Raw genomic sequence first — 25,328 nt, 5'->3', positions numbered from 1 at the left:
ACCCATTTTGAGTTCCCTATTCCAGTTTTGCCAACTCTTGTCATAATGCCATTGTAATTGCTTTTATTTAATTTGATTTGGACCCAACTTGAAAGTTTACAATGCTATGGGGGAAAAACTTTGCATTGATTTACTTGTGCTTATTTGTATGTTTATATTTTATTCAAGATTGCTATTTTTCTGTTCCATTTCATCCAAACATCGCCTAAATCACTATCTTGTATTTGTTATCCATAAAAGTTGCTACATTTTAGTGACCACCCATTTGATTCGTCCCAATATTTTGAGGTAAAACCTATTGGTGTTATTCCTTATAATCAAGCTTCTCTGGGCTCTTCAGTGATCACCTCGTTTAATTTTCACCCTGCCTTTAGATTGCATTCTTATTTTGGAATTACAGAGTTGGACACTTAACTGTAATTTCTGCGCCTTGGGCAAATCAGATAAGATGCTACATGAAGGGCAGATTTTCTAGTCTTTCTGAGCTCTTTTGGTGTCAGTCATTTAAATCTTTTTTCCTGTGTGCGTATACCATCATTTTGCTGCAGGAATCAGTTTAGCTATGGTTACAGTTGTCTGGGCAGATGAATAAATGTTTTCAGTACTAAGCAACAGGAAAAAAAACTTAAGTGAAAACAGATCTCTACAGAGTGATCTAAATTAATTCCAAATATGAAACACAAAATATTTGCGTAAGTATTCACCCCCTTCAAGACAGTATTAGTAGAGGCACCTTTGGCAGCAATTACAGCCCCCAGGCTATGGATAGGTCTCTATCAGCTTTGCACATCTGGACACTGCAATTTTTCCCCATTCTACTTTACAAAACTGCTCAAGCTCTTGTCAGATTGCAAGTAAACAGCCCTTTTCAAGTCCACCCACAATTTTTCAATTGGATTGAGATCTGGACTCTGACTTGGTCACTCTAGGGCATTAACTTCATTATTTTTAAGCCATTCCTGTGAGCTTTGGCTTTATGCTTGGGGTTATTGTATTGCTGGAAAACAAATCTTATCCCAAGTCACAGTTCTCTTGCAGACTGCCTCAGGATTTCCCTGCAGTGAAGTATCCCCGTCACCATGCTTCACAGTAGGGATGGTGTGTTTTTGATGTGCGATGTCTGGCTTGTGCCAAACAGTGTTTAGTCTGGCCAGTTTCGGTTTCATCAAACCATAGAACCTTTTTCCAACAGACTTCAGAGTTTCCCACATGCTTTCTGGCAATTTCAGTCCTACATTTTAGTAGGACTAATCAAAGTAGGATATACATGGTAAATGGTAGGGCATTGAAGAATGCAGTAGAACAGAGAGATGTAGGAATAACGGTGCTGAGTTCTCTGAAGGTAGAATCTCATGTGGATGGGGTGGCGAAGAAAGCTTTTGGTATGCTAGCCTTTATAAATCAGAGCATTGAGTATAAGAGTTGGGATGTAATGTTGAAATTGCACAAGGCATTGGTAAGGGCAAATTTGGAGTATTGTGTACAGTTCTGGTCACTGAATTATAGGAAAGATGTCAACAAAATTGAGAGAGTACAGAGAAGATTTACTAGAATGTTACCTGGGTTTCATCTCCTAAGTTACAGAGAAAGGTTGAACAAGTTGAGTCTTTATTCTTTGGAGCGTAGAAGGTTGAGGGGGGACTTGATAGAGGTATTTAATATTGAGGGGGATAAATAGTTGACGTGGATAGGCTATTTCCATTGAGAGCGGGGGAGGTTCAAACAAGAGGACATGAGTTGAGAGTTAAAGGGCAAAAGTTTAGGGGTAACGGGGAATTTCTTTACTCAGAGTGGTAGCTGTGTGGAACGAGCTTCCAGTAGAAGTGGTTGAGGCAGGTTTGACGTCGTCATTTAAAGTTAAATTGGATAGCTATGTGGACAGGAAAGGAATGGAGGATTATGGGCTGAGTGCAGGTCAGTGGGACTAGGTGAGAGTAAGAGTTCGGCACAGATTAGAAGGGCCGAGATGGCCTGTTTCTGTGCTGTAATTGTTATATGGTTAAACTATAGCTGAGATTTCATGTCAATTTTTTTTTCCAAAAGTGGCTTTCTCTTTGCCATTCTCTTTTCAAGCTGCGACTGGTGAAGCACCTGGGCACCGGTTGCTGTATGCACCATCTCTCGTATCTCTGGCACTGAAGCTTGTAACTCCTCCAGAGTTGTCATAGGTCTCTTAGTGGCCCCATCACTGGTCCCTTTCTTGCACAGTCACTCAGTTTCTGAGGACAGCCTGCTCTAGATGGATTTACAGCTGTGCCATATTTCCATTTCTTGATGATTAACTTAACTGCACTCCAAGGGATATTCGGTGACTTGGGATTTTTCTTTTATCTATCTTGTGCTTTTAAGTTGCTTGGAGTGTTCTTTTGTCTTCCTAGTGTAGTTTTTGCCAGGACACTGACTCTCAAGCAGTTGGATCTTCTAGATACAGGTGTTTTTTTTTACTACAATCAATTGAAATACCTTGACTGCACACTATGGTCTCCATTTAGTTAATTATGTGACTTCTAAAACCAATTGGCTGCACCAATGATCATTTGGAATGTCATATCAAAGGGGGTGAATACTTAAGCAATTATTTTGTTTTATATTTGTAACTACTTTGTAGAGATCTGATTTCACTTTGGCACGAAAATGTCTTTTCCTGTTGATCAATGTCATAAAGCCAAATTAAATTTACTGATTCAATGTTGGAAATTTTTATTTTGTTTTACAAGGGGAGGGGTGGGCACTTTTTATAGGCACTGTACAAGGTATTCCCTTTATCCTTTCCATCTATTCCTTTATGACTTTTATTCGTGTTTCTGAAGCATCATTGACCTTTTTCTCTCCAGAAATACTGCCTGTCTTGCTGAATATTTGGGAGTTAAATGCTTTCATCAGCAAGATTATTTTTGCCCCCTACATTGCATTCATTTGGGATCATGATGCTTCCTGGCTAAGTTACTCAATACTTGAACTTGTAATACTCAAGTTCAACCAATGCTCCTAGATTGGGGAGTAGCAAGGGGATGTTACCTGAAGCCCTGTCTTTTACTAGTATTTGAAACTTCAAATCTGAGCATTGATGTACTGGTCAATTTTCTTAGAGCAATGCCTCAAACATTTTATCTCATGACATTTAGATTGTATGAATTGCCTATTTATTGCAATATACAGGCATATTTCAAAAATATCACATTTGTTTCAAAGCTTTGGAAACCCTGAAGTAGAAGATTATGCCTCTGATCTCTGTAATTCCTTTTGAGTATTGCACCAGATACCAGTCCTTCCCATAAGGATTGTCTGAAACCCTTCCAAAACTTGCTTCCAGACTTCAAACACCTAACAGTTTAAACCCTTGTCTGTTTTCTCCAGTTTGCTGAGCTCATGCTAACTATATTTCAAAAATAATGTACTGAAATTGCAGCTTCAAATACAGCCTCCACCAACTCTTAGCCTACCTGATTTTCTCAGTGCCACAGAATATCTGCGCTGTACAGGATTGGTGGATGAGCTGTTTTATGAAGACAGCAATTATACACCATGGAGACTATGAAGACTAAATTATTGCTTAAACAGTAGGTGTACTTTGAGTTACAAAGGAGAATCCTCTTTGGTGTGCATTGGCACATTGGAAGCAATGGAGAATCCTCAAGTAAGAGCTGAAATTGGTTCCTTGATATAAAGCAGAAAATGTTAATAATCCAAATATGAAAGTTTCAGAGGAGTCGATTTACATCTACTTTTGGTGTTCACTCTTTAAAATGCAGGTATTTTATAAACAATGGTTTTTCTTGAAGCCGTCAACTGATGTTGGGTTATGGCTGCCACAAGCCTCCCATTGGAACTTCACAGACAATGCACATTTCTATTCATACTGACAACAATTGAAGCTCAAAGCTCCACACAAAGTTGATGTGGAACATTTCCAAATCAACTTGGCACATGTTGCAGAAGTACATTGAGTTTCTTGCTCTTTAAAGGGACGCCACTGACACTGGATACCCAGTTTTACAGCTTCGATACAAAGTGCAGGCCTATTAGGCAATTTCCAAAGTCCATAGTGTAATTAAGCTTTATCTTGCACTTAACTGCTAAGGTACCAAGTCAATAGCTAGTTACACAGAAGAGTTCTGGAACCTCATGGCTAAAGCACTGATGTGTCCCTCTACAAAGCCGTATTACCCAATCACTCTTCAGAGTCACCACAACCTCAATGGACCTCTGGTGAGAAATATATTTGCTAGCTCAGGCTTTCCAAAGTGGCCATCATGGGAAAATGTGGGACTGGGTGTCTCTAATTTTTTTTTTGCAAATTATTCAAAGCAGGCACAACAAAAAAAAAACTGCAGATGGTGGAAATCTTACAAGGATTTTAACCCCCCAAAACAATGTTTCTCCTTCACAGACCCTCCTGACCGAAGTTTTTTTCAAGCTTTCTTTATTTTTTTTATTGCTTAGCCATGTTTGGCCACTGGCACTGCCAGAGGGATGGTTCTGGTGTTCAAAGGCTACTGTACACTCCTCACAGCAGTGCACTCTCCAGCTACAGTCGCTGGGTGCCATCTCCTGGACAAAACCATAGGAAGGCACCATAGTCCATCAGCAATTCCACAAATTGTCTACGTACCTAAAAAGAAAAGGGCATCAAGTACATGTTGACAGCACACCAACTTAATTTGGAAATGTACATTACCCTTTCACAGATACTATCTGATGTGCTAGGTGGAGCAATTTCAGTTTTTATTACTGTTTCTTTCTTAAAGTATGTATGAATTTGCAAATATGACTTACATTACCATAAACATATACGCAAATTATTCTGGGTACATTTTCTGGAGTTTATGCTGTTATAACAGTTTGTGGTGCTGAGACAAACCTGTAGTCTAGGGTGGGGTATATATTGATCCACTGAAGAGGACTGACTCTGTCCCTCGTCTTTCACAATCTCTGATCAATTCTCCATTCACAGTCTGACCAGCGCCCTTAATAGTTGTATCAAATTTTTATACTGCTAGTAATAATTACCAACATTTCACTAACTTTGTTCTAATGTATGACAACCTATTGCATTTCCTACAATCATCCTAGGTGTTTTTGCATGACGTTTTATAATCCATTACAAACAATAATATGCTTTTCTCTTGTTGCCCCTTCTTTCTTTTTCCACATGCTTTCCCCTTTCTCTATTTCTCCATTCTTCATTCTGGTTCCCTTCTCTTATCCTCATCCATCACCTCCCTCTGATTTCGCCCCTTTCCCTTTCTTTCCTGGTTACGGTCCTCTCCCATCAGACTCCCTCACCCTTTCCCTCTTCCACCTAACACTTTCCAATTTCTTACTGGTTTCCAAATAAGGGGAAAGGTAGGTGGGTGGGGGAAAGGGATGAAATGAGGAGCTGGGAGCTTCTACCATCTTGTACTACTTCCCCTCCCCACACTCTTACTCTGCCTTGTACTCCTTCCCACCCCCACCTCCTTAAATCTGGCTTTTGCCCTTTTCCTTTCCAGTCCTGATGCAGGATCTCAGCCCAAAGTGTTGACTGTTTATTAACCTTCATAGATGTTGCCTGAGGTGCTGAGTTCCCCCAGCGTTGTGTTGCACAATATTTCCAGCATCTGCAGAATCTCTTAAGTTTATACTTTTTGGGTTTTTTTTCCCTTCCATGGGGCGTAACCTCATAATTTCCCACCTGATACTCTGTATACCATCCTCTTGCCTACTCAACCTATTGTAGGTCTTTGTGCTCACCTCACAACTCGTCAGACGTCTATCTTTGCATCTATGGTATGCTTGGTCTCTCTTCCATTTCACCCAGTTCGTTAACAGTCTGTGAACGTAGCACTGGGATACCCCATGGTTACTGATTATTAATTTAAAATGGTCTCTTTATTCTGATTGTTTTCTGTTAACCAGTCCCTTATCTAAACTGCCCTTCACCTACCCCAAACGCTTTGAAAGTGCCTTCTGTTGTGAATCCAGAGGAATCTCTGCAGTTTCCTACTATTAATTCCCCAGCCTCATCTTCCAAAGGACTAATGTTTGCTTCAGCTATTCTTTTTATATACACCTGTAAAAGTTATTTTTAAATCTTTTTATTAATTATTATTGAAAATCAACAACAGAGAAAAATACATCAAAATAATCGAGATAACATATCCATATGTAGAGTAAGAGTTAAACTATTAACCAGGCTGAACAGTATATCAATAATAATCAAAAAACAAAGTATTAAAGCTTTTTTTATGGAAAAAAAGGAAAGAAAGAAAAAAAAGAACCCCTACTAACTAAAACAGAGAAAACCCCTGATAACTAAAAATAGGGGGGGAAACCCCATTTGGAGCACAAACCCAGAGCTATGCGCCATACAAGCTTCCATAAAAAAAAGACATCAAACTGCCAACCAAATCCATACAACCAAGCATCAGAAAAGGACCATCTTTATTAACTCAAATCAAATGATAATAACGGGCAAAAGAACCCCACCTTTTCTCGAAGTCAAATTTAGGATCAAAAGTTCGACTTACTAATTTTTTCCAAACTAAGACATAACATCATAAGTTCTTAACATTTTTTTTATCATGTTTGATCATTTCCTCTCATTCTCTTAACTATTGCTTCTATATAATTTGTTTAGAATTGGTGATGGGACTCCCACTGTTGTCACATACACTACCAATCTGGATAGGAAGGCAGGGTGTATGATTGGTAAGTTTGTAGCTGATATGAGAGTTGATGATAGATGTTCTAACGAGGTTGTGAGGTGAGCACAAAGAAGAGTAGGCAAGAGGTTAGCATACGGAGTATCAGGTGAGAAATTCTGAGATTACCTTCCTATGGAAGGAAAAAACAATCGAAAAGCAAAGTCCAAGTATCCCACAAGATGGTAAGGAGTGAGTGCATGCAGGATACCAGCTTTCATTAGCCAAAGCAGGAAGGTCCCGGTAGAACATAATGAAACATTGTTTTTGTGCTGTGTCCAGTTCTGATCTCCACACAACAGGAATGGCGTGATTGTACTGGAGAGAGTGCAGGTGAGATGCAGTAAGCAGTTGCTTGGAATGGAGTGTTTCATTTCCGAGGAAAGATCAGAGAGACTGGATGCAACATACCCAAAATGCTGGTCGGGTCGCAATTAATACACAGTCGACGTTTGGACCGAGATGTCAGGACTGGAGTTATGTTTTTTTTTCCCCGGAGCAGATGAGGCTGAGAGAAGAACCTGACTGAGGTGATACATAAACCACGAGGTCACAGACCAGGAGGGTGATAGTGGGAAACTTTCCCCCATAACTGAGGTGGGAAAACACAGTCTGTGAAAGAGAAACAACGTTTTGGGGGTTATAATCCCTGTAAGATTTCCAACATCGGTCTTTAACCTCGAATTCTCGTATTAATATTGATATTCTCGTATTTGGAGTATAGTGCGCAGTTTTGGTCACCAAATTACAGGAAAGATATTAACAAGGTTGAAAGAGTGCAGAGAAAGTTTACAAGGATGTTGCTGGAACTTGAGAAACTGTGTTACAGAGAAAGGTTGAATAGGTTAGGACTTTATTCCCTGGAGCGTAGAAGAATGAGGGGAGATTTGATAGAGGTATATAAAATTATGGTGGGTATAGACAGAGTGAATGCAAGCAGGCTTTTTCCACTGAGGCTGGGGGAGAAAAAAAAACAGAGGACAGGGGTTAAGGGTGAAGGGGGAAAAGTTTAAAGGGAACATTAGAGGGGGCTTCTGCCAGATGAAGTGGTAAATGCGGGCTCACTTTTAACACTTGAGAAAAACTTGGACAGGTACATGGACGAGAGGTGGATGGAGGGATATGGTCCAGGTGCAGGTCAGTGGGACGAGGCAGAAAAATGGTTCGGCACAGCCAGGAAGGGCCAAAAGGCCTGTTTCTGTGCTGTAATGTTCTGTGGTTCTATCTGCGGGTTTTTTTTTGTCATGCCTGCTTTGAATAATTTGCAATGAGGAAGAAGAACGAGAGATACCAGAGAGGGCAGTCCAGGTCACACAGTAGTCTAGTCCATGATGGCCACTTTAGCTTCGGGGTAAGAGGGGAAATGTTTAGATGGGACCTGAGGAAGAATTTCTTCACCCAGAGGATAGCTGCAGTCTGGAACACATTGTATTGGTGATGGAAACAAGCAGCTGAACACACAGAGGGCAAAGGACCAGGAGCTGGTAATGTTATGGATGGGTAACTGATGGTCGGCAGGGACCCGATGGGCCGAGTGGTAGCCGGGAAAGAACTTTATCACGGCGTACGTAGAGGCTGGAAAACCGGGCTCACGGACACAGTGGGGCTGTTCGTGGTCACCGCTCTCCCAACGTCAGTCATCGGCCTCCAGGGAAAGGAATGGATCCTTTTTTAAAAAATGGTGTATTACTGTACCGGGGCAGAGTTTTACTGACAACAGCGGCCCGGAGTTTGGAATACAACTCCCGGCTGGAAAAAAAAGTCCACCTTTCGAGTCCAGCTCAACTCAGCGTACTTTCTAGGGTCGTATTTTACAAAAAAAAATCAGAATTCAACACAATATTGTTTCTATAAGTAGCCAGGATCTCTTTATAGAGCTTTGCATCCGCTCGTTTTGGTTTAAAACTTCATCGAAATCAGTAGGTGGCACTGATGTAGAAAGTGTAAATGCTTCTCGGTGTATCGCGCAAACGACACTAACAATATAAAACGCTGTTTTTTGTGTGAATATATATTATGATGAATAAAATTTATTTTTGGAACGAGAGGTAATGGCGAGGTTTGAAGCAGTCGGTAGCGGACGCGGCCGCGCCGCTTGTTCCGGCGGGTCGGAAAGAACAAAACCGGAGGCGCCACCAGGACACGGTCCCGGTGCGTGAAATTGCCTCGCGAAACCTCAGCCTCGCTGGAGGTGAAGGGAAAGACGACAAACTTCAAGGCTTCAGTCACGAAAAGCGGAAGGAAACGGTTAGGTTCGGGAAAAGCGTGAGCAGTATTTGGGTCAAAGTGCATCTGAAAATCCAAAAGTGTGGAATGTTTGTTGAAGCCCCTTGTGAGTAATTACAGTCCGTTTTTGATCTCTGCGTGTGCTTTATTCGCATTTAGAATTTATCCTCTTGTGACTGGTGAAAATTATTAAATCGGCTGTTTTTAGTGCGGGGCAACATTTCAGAGTTTCACAGGTCCTGTCTGGGTTCAGATAAACGGCCCTGACTCTTAAAAGTTGCTTGTGGCAGGGTTTGGCTCACGAGTTGGTTCCGCTCGGTCATATGATCCTGAGAGCTTTTCCCGCAACAGCAGCTCCGGTGAGTTGTTTAATTCGCCCCTAATTAGTGCGGAAGGCAGTTTATAATGAAGGATTATTGCACCGTTGCTGAGATATTACTGTACCTGGTGCCCTACCTCTCAATCAGCATCACCGCTGGAAGGTCTTTGCCAGTGTACTAGCTGTGTGAATTTGCTGTGGTCACATTTCCTACAAGAGTGAACATTTCCTAGAGCTCCGTAAACTTTTCCCCCCCATAATTTGGACTCCTTTACAGACAGGTGCACCTTTCAGCGTTCTTTTTAATACTTTTGTGGCTAATCTGGAATGACAAGTCTACCAAGGACCCTCTGGGGCCAACCAAGAGCAAACTGGGTTTTACCTGGCGTGGCAGTCCGCTGGTATCCTGAAAGTAGCCGCGTTTTCAGTGTTGTGTCAGGCTTGTGGTTTTAATCAGTGCGTGTTATTGGTTGCGTGTTTGAGTCACTAAACCACCAATTTCTGTTCCCCAAAAGCTGTTTGCTGGGGGGCAAGTTAATGCATTTCCTTACAGTTGAATCCACGGTGGAATTGGCTGCGTTATCTCAGACAAATGAAAACGGCTGACAGTTATTTTTTAAACGCCTCACTGTTATTTTGGAGTTATGTGCTTCCCAGTTTTAAGATGTGGTTTTAACCTCTTTTATTACAGATTGAAGTTGTTTTTGACAAACTTAGAAACTATAAAATAGACGGCACCTGTTGAATGCAGATGTTTTAGTTAAAATTAAATAAAGTTCTTTGTTACTTCCTCTGTCTCTGTGCTCTGTAATCTGTAAATACGCCTGAATGTTTAGCTTGTCTTTGGAGGTAGGCTGTCAAATTTTGAAGCATTTTATCTGCTTGTTTTATAGGACTGAAGTTATTGTTAACATTTTTTTAAATCAATGGCAAGGATCTTAAGATACTTTACCACTGTGGGTGATGACTACCAGAAGTGGCAAAAAGAAGATGAGTATGATGAAGATGCCGATGAAGAAAGTGTTCCTTCCAAATTCAGTTCTCTCAGGGATGTTCTTAAGTGGCTTTTTAACTACAAGAAGTTCCAGGTACTATTTGCATTTAACCACAAGGATTGAGAATTAGAAGTACAGGAGTTTTACTGATCTTAAATCCTTTTAAGTTTATCCTCAACTGATCTTGAAATATACAATCTTAGGGTTGCAGAAATATTGTGTGCTGTTCAATAAATGCACACAGATAGTTACAGGATTATGGAATAACCTGCAGTGGTTTGGTTGCCTGGTAATGCATTAATTGTGGCGTTGGTTTACACTACATTGTTGTCTTTTATCAGGCTCTAATCTGGGGAGAAGGAAAAATTCTTTTTGGGTCCCTTGTATTAACTGTGGCGCACAATTCTTTAAAATCTAGAAAGTGAGATTCAAGCCATTTCGTGAAGGTTGCCTAAACCAGGAGCAAGTTGCACAAGCTTCTGTAGTTCAAGGACTCTTCAGGATGAAAGGTCCTTCCCCTTAGTATGTGAAACCTGACGCACATTAACTGCATAGTGCCTTTATCAAATTTACTAAAAATTGATTGTGGGATTTTTAGATTTTAAATTATGAGGACACGCTGTCTTCTTTTATTGTCATTTAGTAATGCATGCATAAAGAAATGATACAATGTTTTTCCAGAATGATATCACAGAAACACAGGACAAACCGACTTAAAAATTAACAAAAACCACATAATTATAACATATAGTTACAACAGTGCAAAGCAATACTGTAATTTGATAAGAACAGACCATAGGCATAGTAAAAAGTCTCAAAGTCTCTCGAAAGTTCCATCATCTTACGCAGACGGTGAACCTCCAGCGGCGCAAACTTGCCGATGCAGCATCCTGGAAGCACCCGACCACAGTCCGACTCCGAGTCTGTCTGAAAACTCTGAGCCTCCGACCAGCTCTCCAACACCGAGCACCATCTCGGCCGCGCGCTTCAACCCCAGCCCCGGCGACAGGCAAAGCCGAGGATTTGGGGCCTTCGCCTCCAGAAATTGCAGTAGCAGCAGCAGCGAAGCAGGCATTTCAGAAGTTTCTCCAGATGTTCCTCAGTGCTTCTGACATCCGTCTCCATCAAATCAGGATTGTGCACGGCCCCCTAGTTAACACATACGATATCATTTTGGAGTGGCCGCACGCACTGAGTCGCCCCTCCATCTTCTCCTCCCTCCAGATTGATATTATCATTAAATTTATTTACTTGTTGAGTTACAGCACGGAGTAGGCTTTACAAGCCACGCCGTCCAGCAATTTTATTTGTGCTGTCCAGCAATTCCCTGTTTTATGTATATATAAAGTACACACACTGTGTGTGTGTGTGTGTATGTATGTATATATATATATATATATATATATACACACAAACACACACACACACACACACATACATACATATATATATACACACACACTCGCCTAATAATCAGGGGACAATTTACAATGATCAGTTAACCTACCAACCGATACATCTTTGGACTGTGGGAGGAAACGGGGAGAACATACAAACGCTTTCTAGGCAGTGGCGGGAATCGAACCCTGGTCGCCTGTGCTGTAAAGCGTTGTGTTAACCATACTTGTGCCGCCCATTGGCTGATCTACTGTTACTAGCTGGACTGGCCTGGCATTATTGTTGCAGATGTGCAGTTGGGGGGATGGAATGATTAAAGAAGTAATGTGTGATATTTGAAAGCACTTTTTAACTCTGTAGAAAATGAAGTTTGAAATGTGTTTCCAAACTAGCAAACATAGTGGAGATTTACTGTCCTTAAATGACTTGGCTAAAAGTCGAATTGAAGTCAGCAATGTATAATACAATGTAAAGGTCAGCTGTAGCATGCAGTCGGTCAGAGTTGAGCAACATCAGTGCACACTAGAGTGTGATATTGGATAAAAGACTGCTTTTTTTGACTAGGAAAAGATCTTTATCATTGGGGTTATTTGCTTCATCAGGAAATTAAAGTAGGGAGACTGATTCCAAGGTGCTTTGAATTATTTATCTGATGGACTGACTTTTTTCTCAATACAGTTTTTGTTCTTGTGTTACCCTATTCATTGTGCGTTACACAAGCTTTCTGAAAACAATGGTTATGAAACAGGAAATTGAAGCTGCAAACAGTTAAATGCTTTATTCCACACCAGCAAGCTTTCTATAAATCTGGAAGACGCTTAGTCGTGGTTTTGCAGATAGGAGAAAATCTGCAGATGCTGGAAATCCAAGCAGCGTGCGCACAATGCTGGAGGAACTCAGCAGGCCAGGCAACATCTATGGAAAGGGGTAAACAGTCGACATTTTGGGGCTGATGAAGGGTCTCGGCCTGAAACGTTGACTGTTTACTCTTTTCCATAGATGCTGCCTGGCCTGCTGAGTTCCTCCAGCATTTTGTGGGTGTTGCTTTGGACTTCCAGCATCTGCAAATATTTCTTGTTTAGCTGTCAGTGACGTCCATTCATTTTAATTTTCATTCACAAATAAGGGGAGCAAATTTACAAGGGGAGCAAAAACTTTACAACTCCTCCCTTGGAGGGTCAGACACCCTGAGCCAATAGGCTGGTCCTGGACTTATTTCCTGGCATAATTTACATATTACTATTTAACTATTTATGGTTTTATTACTATTTAATTATTTATGGTGCAACTGTAACGAAAACCAATTTCCCCCGGGATCAATGACTATGACTACTCATAAAACAAAATGCATTTTTATGGTAGTCAGGTGTAATATTAATCACTATTTTAAATGTCTGTTTTTAAAATTGATGCTGGAATAAATGTCGGACTCTGTAACAAAAATCGGATTGATTCCCTTGACCTGTCCTTTTCTACAAATGGAGTGTGGGTCATTCACACCATTTAATACATGGAAAGAGAAGAGCTTGTCAGATACATTTCATTGTTCCCAAGCTGCAGATTTTTGTATATGGAGAACATTTTAATAGAATGAGCAAGAAAGTGGAAAATGATATACAATGCTGTAAAATGCACTTTAGTAGAAGAAGTGAACGTGCAGACTAGTTTCTAAATGCAGAGAAAATTTTTTTTAAAAAGATACAAAGGGACTTTGAAGTCCTCGTGCAGAACACCCTAAAGTTTAATTTGCAGGTTGAGTTGGTGGTGAAGAAGGCAAATGCAATGTTAGCATTCATTTCAAGAGGTCTGGAATACTGTATAAGAGCAGGGATGTAATGCTGAGGCTTTATGAGGCACTGGTGAGGCCTCACTTTGAGTATTGTGAACAGTTTTGGGCTGTTTTTCTAAGAAAGAACGTGCTGACATTGGAGAGGGTTCAGACGAGGTTCACAAGGATGATTCTGGGAATGAAAGGGTTACCATGTGAGGAACATTTGGCTCTGGGCCTGCACTTGCTGGACTCTTAATTAACAGCGAGTATCTCATTGAAACCTTTTAAATGTTGAAAGGCCTAGACAGAGTAGATGTGGAAAGGATGTCTATTTTAAAACAGATGAATAGAAACGTCCTTAGCTAGCGGGATTATATTCATTAATACATAATTAATTACAGGGCATTTCACAATTATATTAGCGTAATTTAAAAATTATATTAACACTATACAAAAGAAAATTTCAGCTTCGCAGCAGCAGTGGCTATGTGCATAGAGCACTTCAGTTCTTGTGTGGCCGCGCACCCACGCAGCTTAGAGGGAAGGGTGATTACCATCACAGAGGAGGCTCTTTAGTCTGTTGAGTGGTAGGTGTCTGTACAAATATATTAGTCTACTTCGTTCCCATGCTCTTACCCCCCAGTAGCCCTGCAAATTATATTCTCTCAAGCATCTGTCCAATTATGTACTCTTGTACGGTTCTGACTTGCTCTGATGTAGCACTCTCCAGGACTCTCATCCATCCAAAAGCCTGGTGTCCAGGATTGGATAAAATATTATACTAGTTCTTCTCTCTCTGTGAATGTAGTAGCAGGTTGCCGTCAATCCCAGGGGACCATGGGTTTGCGCCTCTGGTGGTCTGTGTCCTCTCCAGGGCACGAGCCTGGCTGGGGTGATTTGAAGTACCGGCTGTTGCCCATGCAGTGGGCTCCCCATCTCCGCGTCACTGTTGTAGTCCAAGGGAAGGGCAAGCGCTGATACAGTTTGGCACCAGTGTCATCGCAGAGGTTGCCAGAGTGAAGTTGTAAACAATATCAAACTGCCTTGGGTACCTGTAAACACGAGGAAGTCGGCAGATGTTGCAATTTCAAGCAACACACATAAAGGTTGCTGGTGAACGCAGCAGGCCAGGCAGCATCTCTAGGAAGAAGTACAGTCAACGTTTCGGGCCGAGACCCGGCAACTTTTATGTGTGTTGGGTACCCGTACCCTGGCTCCAGATTTCTTCCTCGGGGTTTACTCCCGAAGCCTTTCCAACAGTAGTGTTGGGCATGTGGCCAAATGGTTAAGGCATTCGTCTAGTGATCTGAAGGTCACTAGTTTGAGCCTCAGCTGTGGCAGTGTGTTTGTGCCCTTGAGCAAGGCACTTAATCACGCATTGCTCTAGTCTGTGTGAGGAATGGCGCCCCACACAGACTTCCAATCTGTGCCTTGTAAGGCATGAAAATGCCCGACGCAGGCGTCTCATGGTTTGAGTCGACATTCCCTCCCCTCCCCCCTTTCCAGCAGGGTGGGTATGGCCACAAGGCAGTGGAGGTTTCAAATCAGTTTTCCTTCTCCTAGGCGGGCTGCCGTCCAAGGCTGACGAGCCCCACCTACCCAATGCAACTGGTTTTGAGGCACCAGTGGTCCGCCTTTGCCCCTTCTCTTGTCAGTTGAAACAGTTCCGCCGGGCCTAGTAGCTAAACCACACGTGAAAGCCAAGAGTTGGACTTGGTTGTCAGAGGCTGTTAGAGTCGCATGCCATTTGGAGCTCTTTAGAGATAGTGGGAGCTTGTCCCCACTACCAACCCTGGCTATGACAACCTTAGGAATCAAAGTATTCAAGCATAAAGTTGACAGGATTTTGGAGAAATGTACGGTTAAAAGGTTTAGGCAGGACAGGAGTTGAGGCCTGACTCCATGAATGATGTTGTTCTGCCTGAAGCTTCTATTTCTTAAGTACTATGTAAGCTGTAGTTCATAAACCACTTTGAAACAAAGTATGTTTACATTTTAATCTGTGTGCTCTAATTCATTAATGTTTTTTCTGTTTTAACCAATAAAATCCATTATGAACTTGTACATCTCTTAAATCTTCCCCTCTGCTGCCTTTCCTCCGTTGAGAGCAAGCGAACCCTCTCTGTTTAGAGCGGGGGTTCCCAATCTGGGGTCCACAGCATAAAAGTTCAGGAACCCTGGCTTAGAGTTATCATCAAAATTCCTCCTCCCCAGAACTATTCCAGAAAGTCTTTTCTGAAACTCTCCAAACTGTGGCAACCGGAATTCTACACGGTGCTTCAGTTGTGGCAGATTAACTTATTATGCACTAGGCTGCATTGAAATTATTTGCCTGTGCGAAGTTAGCACCCAGTATTTTGTGAAGGTTCTTTGTACACTGAGTTTGGCCTTGTGATGCAATAACAAAAAATGTAATTACCTTTATTTCTCAAATGTTGAACATTAATGTAATTTTACTACCTCACTGACAGTAATATTAAAGATCAATGTAGTTGGTACTAGAAGAGATTTTAAACAGCCTTCAACCAATTAAACTTTCTAATGATGGCCATGTTTTATAGCCAGCACTATTTTTTGGATAATATTTTAAAAAGATAGTAAGCTGCCTCATCACTAAAGAATATTAAAAAAAAATTAAGGTAAATGGAGCTGAATTTGGCCATCTGTGTACCCACTACTTTAATTTCTTATATTAGCTGCTGGCGATGAAACGTTAATTATTCAGAACTGAAATTAACGTTTTAGAAATGTGGAAGTGAATAACCAGAGAATACCAAGCTTACTGAACAATTTTAAAAAAAGATTATGTTCACCTGTTTTATTTTCCCATATCCATTAATCTTGTCAGTAACTATTTTTTTAAATCTCTGCCTTGAATATACTCGGTGTTTCTTAAATTACTCAATGATCAAAAATGGTTAAGGTTGTAGAGACAGGAATTGGAATCAGATTTATCATTGATATTGATATTTAAAAAAAAAAAATTTCTAAAGCTGTCTTCTGTTTCCAGGCAGCCAAAGAAGTTGATTACATTGAACTTGAGCAGGGAAGTTAAAAGCCTGCTTTGAATAGGATTAGCTCAAACAGTGTGTGACGGTCATGTTTGCTGTACCTGCTTGATACATTGTACTTTAATTTTGATTTTTTTTTAAATAAATAGATTGCCGTTGTGTGTTTGGTCATTTTGGATGCCCTGTTCGTGCTTTGTGAGTTGCTAATTGATTTATCGATTGTTGAGGCAGACAAGGAGAAAATAGCCCCCCAGGTATGATTAAATACATTTTTTATTATATCTGATTTCCACAGTAATGCTTTGCATTTATAAACCATTGAAGCACATAACAGAAGTGAAAAAGCTGAAGGATGGAACCCCACTGGGTGTCAGTTACTGTGGTGTGGAGATGCACACAGGAGTCTGGGGTCAGAGTGGCAGCTGCTCAGAATTTCTGGGGACAACATTCTGACTTTTCATCACCCTTTCTTTTGTGCACTTACTGCCTGTTACGCCACTGGTATTTAGGGCAGCAATGAAGGTCTTCCATCTCTGGCGGTGTTCAGGGCTTCCTTCATCATGTCAGTAGCTTCCTCTTGGATTTCACCACCGACAGTCATGCAAGGCCTGGGTAGAGACTCAGGAACACCACTACTCTCCGATGTAGAATGATTCTTCATTACGGTTTTGTTTTGCCAGTCAGGGTTGTTAGCCCTGAGCTGAGCCCCGGAACCTGGAGGACTAGTGGACCACTTTGAGTCTGGCCTCTACCCTTTGACCTGTTTGGCACGGGTGACCCTACCAAGAGCCAACGCACAAAGCCCTGACTCCAGCCGACATTGCTCTCCCCATCTTTCGGAGGCACATAAGCCTCCAAACCACAACAAATTTAGGCCCTCTGGAGGCTCCTTTGTATGGGTGCCCTCTATCTCCTGTATGTTTACCTTGATTTACTGTCAATTTGATATAAAGCTGTATTACTTTTGTCAGCCTGGCAACTTTTGCATTTGCTAATCTTCCTTTAGTTCAATAAAAACTCTTCTCCATTTCCCCACACAATCCCAATCCATTCTGTGATTTATTATCTATTGCTATTGCTGTGTTTTCTTCATGTCCCATCTCTGAAACGGCCATGAGCGTTCTCCACTATCTCACCTCCACTTGTACAGTTCTGTGAGTCGCACTGCCGATGGGCTGGCGGTGCGGCACTGAATCGACTAAACTAAATGCTACTGGACTCCCGCTTTGATGTTCTGTGTTCGCTCGCTTTTTGCCATTTGCGCAATTTGTTTTTTTTTTCCGCGCGTTTGATGTTTTCTTGAACGGGTTCCATAGTGTTTCTTTGTTTCGTGGCTGCCTACAGGAGGACGGATAGCAGAGTAGTATTCTGTATACATACTTTGATAATCTACTTTGAATCCTTGAATTTTCTGGTATTGCCCCCAATCTAAGTTTTATCAGCTAGTAGGAAGTCAGTTTCTGAACTGAAAATGGGAAGGTGGCCTATCACACAGCTGTTGTAGCTTTAAACTGCTGACACTCAATTGAAACTCTAATGTAACAGACAGACACTGGTCTACAACACAGAATCAGGTTTAATATCACTGGCACATATCGTGAAATCTGTTAATTTCGTGGTAGCGTAATTAATGGTGGAAATTTCAATTGAAGTTAAACGGTGAGTTCAAATTAACTCATCACTGGAGCACAAGGCATTTTAAATATACAGCTGTAAATAGCTGAAATGAAAAGTGACTAATTCAAATTCTTTATTTTGATAAACAAAGCAAAAGAAAACAGATGTGTTCAAATGTACAAGAAAATAGAACTGAGCCTAGATGGTTATTTTGTACATAATTAGAACAATGTTGCAGTCTCTTTTTCTTCTTTGATCCATGTTTATACTTGCTAGCATCCTCCCCCCTCCCCACCCCACCCCACGGTCCCTGTGTGATGTTGTCCAGAGGCACTGAGGTTCTTCGTTTGAAGTTATTTCTCCAGCATTCTACGATCACCCCTCATCTTACTCATTGACTAGTGATGAGGAACTAATTGTATTTCCAACTTCAGTCAATGTGAAGCTACCTTGTTTTTTTTTTACTGAAGATATTCATGTTAGCATTTGATTTCAACTCTCTTGCCCTTCCGCAGTTGAATCTAATGAAAACCATTTCAGGAGTCCAAATGATTGAGTTTGAAAAGCACATTGCTGCCATCATCAATACTCCGGACTCCACTTCACAAATTTATTTATCTCAAAGGCGTCACTGTGTACTGTTTAAATTCTATTGCTATTAACTATAAATTTTTTTAAAAGTCTTCAATCTATTTAAAAATAATCCCAATCCTTGTCAAATTTGTTCATGCTAGTCTCCATTTTCAACTAGTGCAGTAAATTCTTTGTGTGTGTTTATAATTTTTTTTGCCTGATTGATGAATATGGAGCCAAGGAAAGTCAAAACAGTTGAGCACATGCTGAAAAATAATTTCATTATTGCTGTTGTCCCCCATGTGGTCTAGTACGTGGATCTAAACTCTACAGCCTTGAAAATCAATATGCTGTTGAATTGAAAGTTTGAGTTATAGAGCACGACAGCACAGAAACAGGCCTTTTGGCCCATCTAGTCTGTGCTGAACTGTTGTTCTGCCTAGTCCCATCGACCCACACCTGGACTATATCCCTTTATACCCTTGCCATCCATGTACAAAGCCCATTTCCAGAAAAGTTGGGATATTTTCCAAAATGCAATAAAAACAAAAATCTGTGATATGTTAATTCACGTGAACCTTTAATTAACTGACAAAAGTACAAAGAAAAGGTTTTCAATAGTTTTACTGACCAACTTAATTGTGTTTTGTAAACATACACAAATTTAGAATTTGATGGCTGCAACACACTCAACAAAAGTTGGGACAGAGTTAAAATAAGATTGAAAAGTGCACAGAAAAGTCATGCTACTGTGACAATTATAGCCACCTGGGCTCGGGAGTACTTCGGAAAACCATTGTCACTCAACACAGTCTGTTGCTGCATCCAGAAATGCAACTTGAAACTGTATTATGCAAGGAGGAAGCCATACATCAACTCTATGCAGAAACGTCGGCGAGTTCTCTGAGCCCGAGCTCATCTCAGATGGACCGAAAGACTGTGGAACCGTGTGCTGTGGTCAGATGAGTCCACATTTCAGCTAGTTTTCGGAAAAAGCGGGCGTCGAGTTCTCCGTGCCAAAGATGAAAACGACCATCCAGATTGTTATCAGCGAAAGGAGCAAAAGCCAGCATCTGTGATGGTATGGGGGTGCATCAGTGCCCACGGCATGAGTGAGTTGCATGTATATGAAGATACCATTGACTCTGAGGTGTATATTAGGATTTTAGAGAGACGTATGTTGCCATCAAGGCGACGTCTCTTCCCAGGACGTCCATGCTTATTTCAGCAGGACAATGCCAGACCACATTCTGCACAGGCTACAACAGCGTGGCTTTGTAGACACAGAGTGTGTGTGCTTGACTGGCCTGCTGCCAGTCCAGATCTATCTCCTATTGAAAATGTATGGTGCATCATGAAGAGGAGAATCAGACAACGGAGACCACGGACTGTTGAGCAGCTGAAGTCTTATATCAAGCAAGAATGGACACAACTTCCAATTGCAAATCTACTACAATTAGTATCCTCAGTTCCAAAACGATTAAAAAGTGTTATTAAAAGGTGATGTAACACAATGGTAAACATGCCCCTGTCCCAACTTTTGTCGAGTGTGTTGCAGCCATCAAATTCTAAATTTGTGTATGTTTACAAAATACAATTAAGTTGGTCAGTAAAACTATTGAAAATCTTTTCTTTGTACTTTTGTCAGTTAAATAAAGGTTCACGTGAATTAACATATCACAGATTTTTGTTTTTATTGCATTTTGGAAAATATCCCAACTTTTCTGGAAATGGGGTTTGTACTTACCCAAACTTTTCTTAAATGTTGACATCAAACCCGCATCCACCACTTGTGCTGGCAGCTCGTTCCACACTCCCTCCACCCTCCGAGTGAAGAAGATCCCTCTCAGGTGCCCCTTAAACATTTCACCTTTCAGCCTTAACCCATGACCTCTAGTTCTAGTCTTACCCATCCTCAGCGGAAAAGGCTACTCATAATTTTATATACTGTACCTCTGTTAAATCTCCCCCCCCCCCCATTCTCCTATGCTCCAGGAAATAAAGTCCTAACCTATTCAACCCATCCTGCGACTGGGGTCCTCGAGCCGAAGCTTTATTTAGTGTTTAGATGTCACTCACTATATTAAGATTTTGCTAACGTAGACTGTGCCACAAACAACTGATACACTTGTATATTTACTCTATGGGGAATGAGAAAACTAGTGATTATTTGTTTTGTCAGTGGATTGTCAAGGTCATTACTAAATTAATAAAAAGGTTTGAAGGTTCATTTATTATCCAAGCGTATAGAACGCTGAGATTCGTCTTCTCTAGATAGCCGTGAAACAACGCATGGAAGTCATTAAAAGAAAAACAAATCTTGCAAACAGCCACACAATTATCAACTCCCCACCCCACGCAAAAAAACTAACAACTCGCACCAGACAGCAACAAGAACATCATGCCCCCATCCCTCCCCTCAAAAAACTTGCAAGTCACGCCGATGGCAACAAGAAAACAGAGAAGATAATGTACGTTGTAATGAAATGTCTGCCAGTAAGACGATCTGCCTTTTTTTTTGCTCCAAATCGGTATTCTTTTATTTAATTGCTTTTTGCCGTGGATTTAATAATGTTCTGTCTTTTACAGGTGTTTCACTACCTGAGTATTACTATTCTGACTGTCTTTATTCTGGAGTTAGCTGGGAAATTGTATGCCTTCCGCTTAGAATTTTTCTGGCACAAATTTGAAGTTCTGGATGGCGTCATAGTAATTATATCATTCATTCTCGATATTGTCTACATTTCCCGGGAAGATGCTTTTGATGGTCTGGGCTTGCTCATACTATTACGACTATGGAGAGTGGCAAGAATAATAAATGGTACATTTTATTATAGAGTATCTTTAAATGTAGGGAAGAGGTGGGGAAATGGATCTCTTTGTTATAAGTATTTTCACTTGGCATAGACTGCAGAATACCACAAGAACAGGAGCAGAATTCAGCCATGCAGCCCATCAAGTCTGCTCTGCCATTCCATCGTGGCTGATTTATTATCCCTCCCAACCCTATTCTCCAGCCATCTCCATGTAACCTTTGACTCCCTTACTAATCAAGAGCCAACCTCCGCTTTAAATATACCCAATGACTTGGCCTCCAGAGCTGTCCATGGTAATAAGTTCCATTTGATACACCAACCTCTGGGTAAAGTTCCTCCATCTCTGTTCCAAAGGAATGTTCATGTATTCTGAGATTATGCCCTCTAGTCCTAGACTCCCCCACTGTTGGAATCAACCTCTCCATGTCCACTCTATTTAGGCCTTTCAATATTCAGTAGGTTTCACTGAGATCGTCCCTCATTCTCCTAAACTCCAGAGAGTACAGGTCCTGAACCGACATGTGCTCCTTGTATGTTAACCCTTTCATTCTTGGGATAATTGTCCTAAACCTCCTCTGGACCCTCTCCCATGCCAGCACATCCTTTCTTAGATAAGGAGTCCAAAACTGCTGACAATACTTCCTCGTGTGGTCTGACCACTGCTTTTAATTCTTCAACAATACATCCTTGCTTTTATATTCTAATCCTCTTGACACTATATAAAATAATGTAATTTGAATACTGAATCATTTTTTGCTTAATGTATTTTTACCATCTTGACTGAAAATATAATTTTTAAATGTAAAAACAGGATGTGTATTTGCTGCTGTTAGGTTTATTATAAATTCTAACTTTCTTGAGGCTTGTGCCTGAAATTTTAATGTCCTAAAGGAATTGATTGATCAAGCTGAGGCTTTTACGTGGTGCCTCCAGTCACCACGACTCTTCATGAGAAGACTGCGAGGACAGTAAAGTTAAAATTTTCAGGCTGACCAAACGGAGTTGGGTCAATTTTGTAAATCACCTGTATTGCAGGGAGGTTGTTATAATCGCTGCCTACTCGGATTATATCGTATTGGATATGGCTTCTAAAATGTAAGGACAACTGACCATTGTGTGAATTTCATAATTATCTTCCAATTTTTGTTGTAAAGGAATCTTTCTGACTATGAAGTCACGGCAAAAGAAGAAAGAAATTGAACTGAAACGTGCCAACAACAATCTCAGTCAGAAAGTGGGTGAGCTCCAAAGTCAGTGCACTGAACTGGTAAGAGCATCCACCTTGAAGAAAAGTGTTCATTTTTAAATGACTAGATTTTAAATTGTCATTCCTTTTGCAGACACAAGAAGTTGAGAGACTTTGTCGATTGCTCCAGGAGCACAGAATAAACTATCAGATCAATGAAGAAACTTCTTTAAAGGTGTGTTAAATGAAGACTGCATTAAGAACAGCAGATGAAATTACTTTGTAACAGTATCTTGCAGACTATCAACTGAGACGTTCCAGTTTTCCAAGAAAACAAAATTACCATAAATTGTTAATTAACCTTGTATTTCAAAATAAACCAAAGACTTGACAGCGACAGTTTTATTTACCGGTAATTTGTAGTATTATCAAACAGTATGTTGATTAGCAGCCTGTTCTTTACAATGCCAAGTGTGTTATTTCAATAGAGTCGGCATTTAGAGCACAGAAGTGGCAAATGTTCAGCCCAACTTGTTTTGCCAGCTATGAAGCCAATCCACAGACAGGCCCATATCCCTGAATTCCTTTCCTAACCAAGTATCTGTCCTAATGCCTTTAGAATTGTATCTGCCTCTTTTACATCCTCCTTGTCGCCACCATAACTAAAATGACAATTTATTAAGGGCTATTTTTATTTCAATAACAAGTGATTTGCATTTTGATTTGATCTGGAGTCAGATGCGCTATTCTCCCTTTGTTACTTCTGGTAAATTACCAGATGTGACTAAATTTCTGTCAGAGCTTTGCCTTGTACTTATTTTTTCCCTGTAAACAGGGATGTGTGCTCTCTACAAAGAATGACTCATCCAAGTACCTTCAAGATGCAGTTCCTTTCAGGGGAATAATTATCACAGCAGTAATTATCCTCAGTATTTCATGTGTAACCTTGAGATAGTGCAATTAATTGCAAGTCATTGCACCAACAACTGGATATTATTGAGCAGATCTAGAATTGTATCTACACTTTCTCAGCAATGTAGCTCAGTTACATGATGCAACTGAAATGTATTTGCAGTCTCCATGATGGACTTTAAAGTACCAAACTGATTTTAAGCTTCCAAAACAGTCAAATTTTTTAAAGAGTGCAATTTAGAATCCATCAGGATATTCACTTGGAAAATTGGTGCCTTTTTCAGTTGTGTGAAATCCATCTGTGTATTTTCTCCTTTGGACTCTTGATTAAGTTTGCTTTCTCAATACTTTGCAGAAAGGGAAGGTGAAGAGCGGATGTAGAACTTTGCTTTCCATTTGAAGAGTTGTGTCCCTTTGTTTAGAAAATATACTGCTTTCTAGTGAATGGGTTTCAAAACTAGGGCATTTCAATACTGAATATCAATCTGTTTGTGATTATTGACTAGTGAGTGATGAGGCTTATACAGAACATTGCAAAATAAATGACATGCCACCTGTATTTAAATATAATTACATATATTCTTTCATTAGTTTGCCATAATTCATAGTGAATATTGACCTGGAAATCTGAATTCTAATAAATTCAGGGAGTTTCATTAATGTGCTTTCAGGTTCATTGTTTAAAATGTTAACTTTCCAAACATTATGGAAATTCGCATTACAAGATTCACATCAAGTAGATTGTCATACATTGATTTATAAAATGTCTTTTCCTTTGGAATATATACACATTTTTAAAAAAAATTGGGAATAGTAAACTGCTGTTTATCCACTATATAGGAAGTAAAATTCTCAGATAAACAGCAAACATCTTTGAGAATATTAAGCCTTTGACTTGTGAATGTAGGGTAGCCAGGATATAGTGAACAAGTTGCACCAATTTTGGTTCAGGAAACTGTCTGGCCCGGGTGATGTGTGTCTATGGTAGACTGAATTGCTTTTTATGAAAACTAGCTCAAATCGTGAATTTTGTTTCAAGTGCTATGCAAAATAAACACATATTAAGAACTGTAGACTGATTAGCGGCAAAATTTTTTGACTATTTGGTACTTCATGTCAGGAGTATGGTCATTCATTTTCTGTATTTTACATTAATTGTTTAGTCTTATAATATAGAATTGCCATGTAAAACATTATTTAAAACTAAGGAAATGTAGCTTGGTGATTTATTTTAAAGGGTTATACATTAGAACATTGTAGTGTACAGCAGTATTTTTGCATTTCGTTTTCAACCAGCACCCTATTTTCCCCATCCATTACACACAGCTAAAAGTATACTGTGTAGGTTCTTCCTAGGTAATGACAGGGCTCTGTTCCTGAGCAACCCAAACAGCAACAGCTACAGCTACAGAGTTTCTATAAGGCGGAGGATGCCTGCAGAGGTGAATTGCCCCATAGGAATGGATAGTCTCCAGAAGCATCTTAAATCTAGTTTTGCCATTCTAATGATAAAGCTGCTATTAATGAATTTAGCCCAAGCCTATTTCAGGCTCATGATATTCTTTAAAAGATTTTACTGCAGATGGTGTGTTAAATGCTAATGATAGTTTTTAAAAGGACAGCAGGTGACATGCCTTAAGTAGAACGTGTAAAAGGACATGGAATTGTTCTTTTTGGGTTCAATATGGCAAAATTCCAACTCATTCAAGAATGACCATTTATAGCCCCACAGCAGCTGATAAATGCATTCCCCAAACACACTTGTATGTGGGGCTCAACATACAAAGCATTCATAAAGTGGGGAGGATCTGTATATAGTTT

General features: G+C 40.3%; 1 protein-coding gene across 3 annotated transcripts; it reads left to right on the top strand.

Moving 5' to 3' along the window:
- Positions 1–4,004: 4,004 nt before the first annotated feature.
- On the top strand, positions 4,005–25,293 carry hvcn1 (hydrogen voltage-gated channel 1). Of its 3 annotated transcripts, none has more exons than XM_063034628.1 (6): positions 4,005–4,209; positions 10,122–10,316; positions 16,553–16,657; positions 21,183–21,414; positions 22,564–22,676; positions 22,750–25,293. In XM_063034628.1, the coding sequence occupies exons 2-6, from the start codon at positions 10,155–10,157 to the stop codon at positions 22,837–22,839; spliced, it is 702 nt and encodes a 233-aa protein (XP_062890698.1). In that variant the 5' UTR covers positions 4,005–4,209; positions 10,122–10,154; the 3' UTR covers positions 22,840–25,293. The 3 variants fall into 3 exon arrangements, with proteins under 3 accessions (XP_062890698.1, XP_062890697.1, XP_062890699.1); XM_063034627.1 differs by lacking the exon at positions 4,005–4,209 and adding an exon at positions 8,676–9,015; XM_063034629.1 differs by lacking the exon at positions 4,005–4,209 and adding an exon at positions 9,239–9,268.
- Positions 25,294–25,328: the final 35 nt, after the last annotated feature.

Source organism: Mobula hypostoma, chromosome 27 (assembly GCF_963921235.1).
Source record: "Mobula hypostoma chromosome 27, sMobHyp1.1, whole genome shotgun sequence".
NCBI classification, from domain to species: Eukaryota; Metazoa; Chordata; class Chondrichthyes; order Myliobatiformes; family Myliobatidae; genus Mobula; species Mobula hypostoma.
Note: the sequence above shows the minus strand (reverse complement) of the source record. Positions and strands in the feature narration are given on the sequence as shown.

What these genes read in the sequence shown, in the direction of transcription:
- hvcn1 (XM_063034628.1), top strand. Translation starts at nt 10,155, where the DNA reads ATGGCAAGGATCTTAAGATACTTTACCACTGTGGGTGATGACTACCAG. An exon ending in AGGAGAAAATAGCCCCCCAG is followed by an intron (nt 16,658 to 21,182) that starts GTATGATTAAAT and finishes TGTCTTTTACAG; the next exon opens with GTGTTTCACTACCTGAGTAT. An exon ending in AAAGTCAGTGCACTGAACTG is followed by an intron (nt 22,677 to 22,749) that starts GTAAGAGCATCC and finishes TTCCTTTTGCAG; the next exon opens with ACACAAGAAGTTGAGAGACT.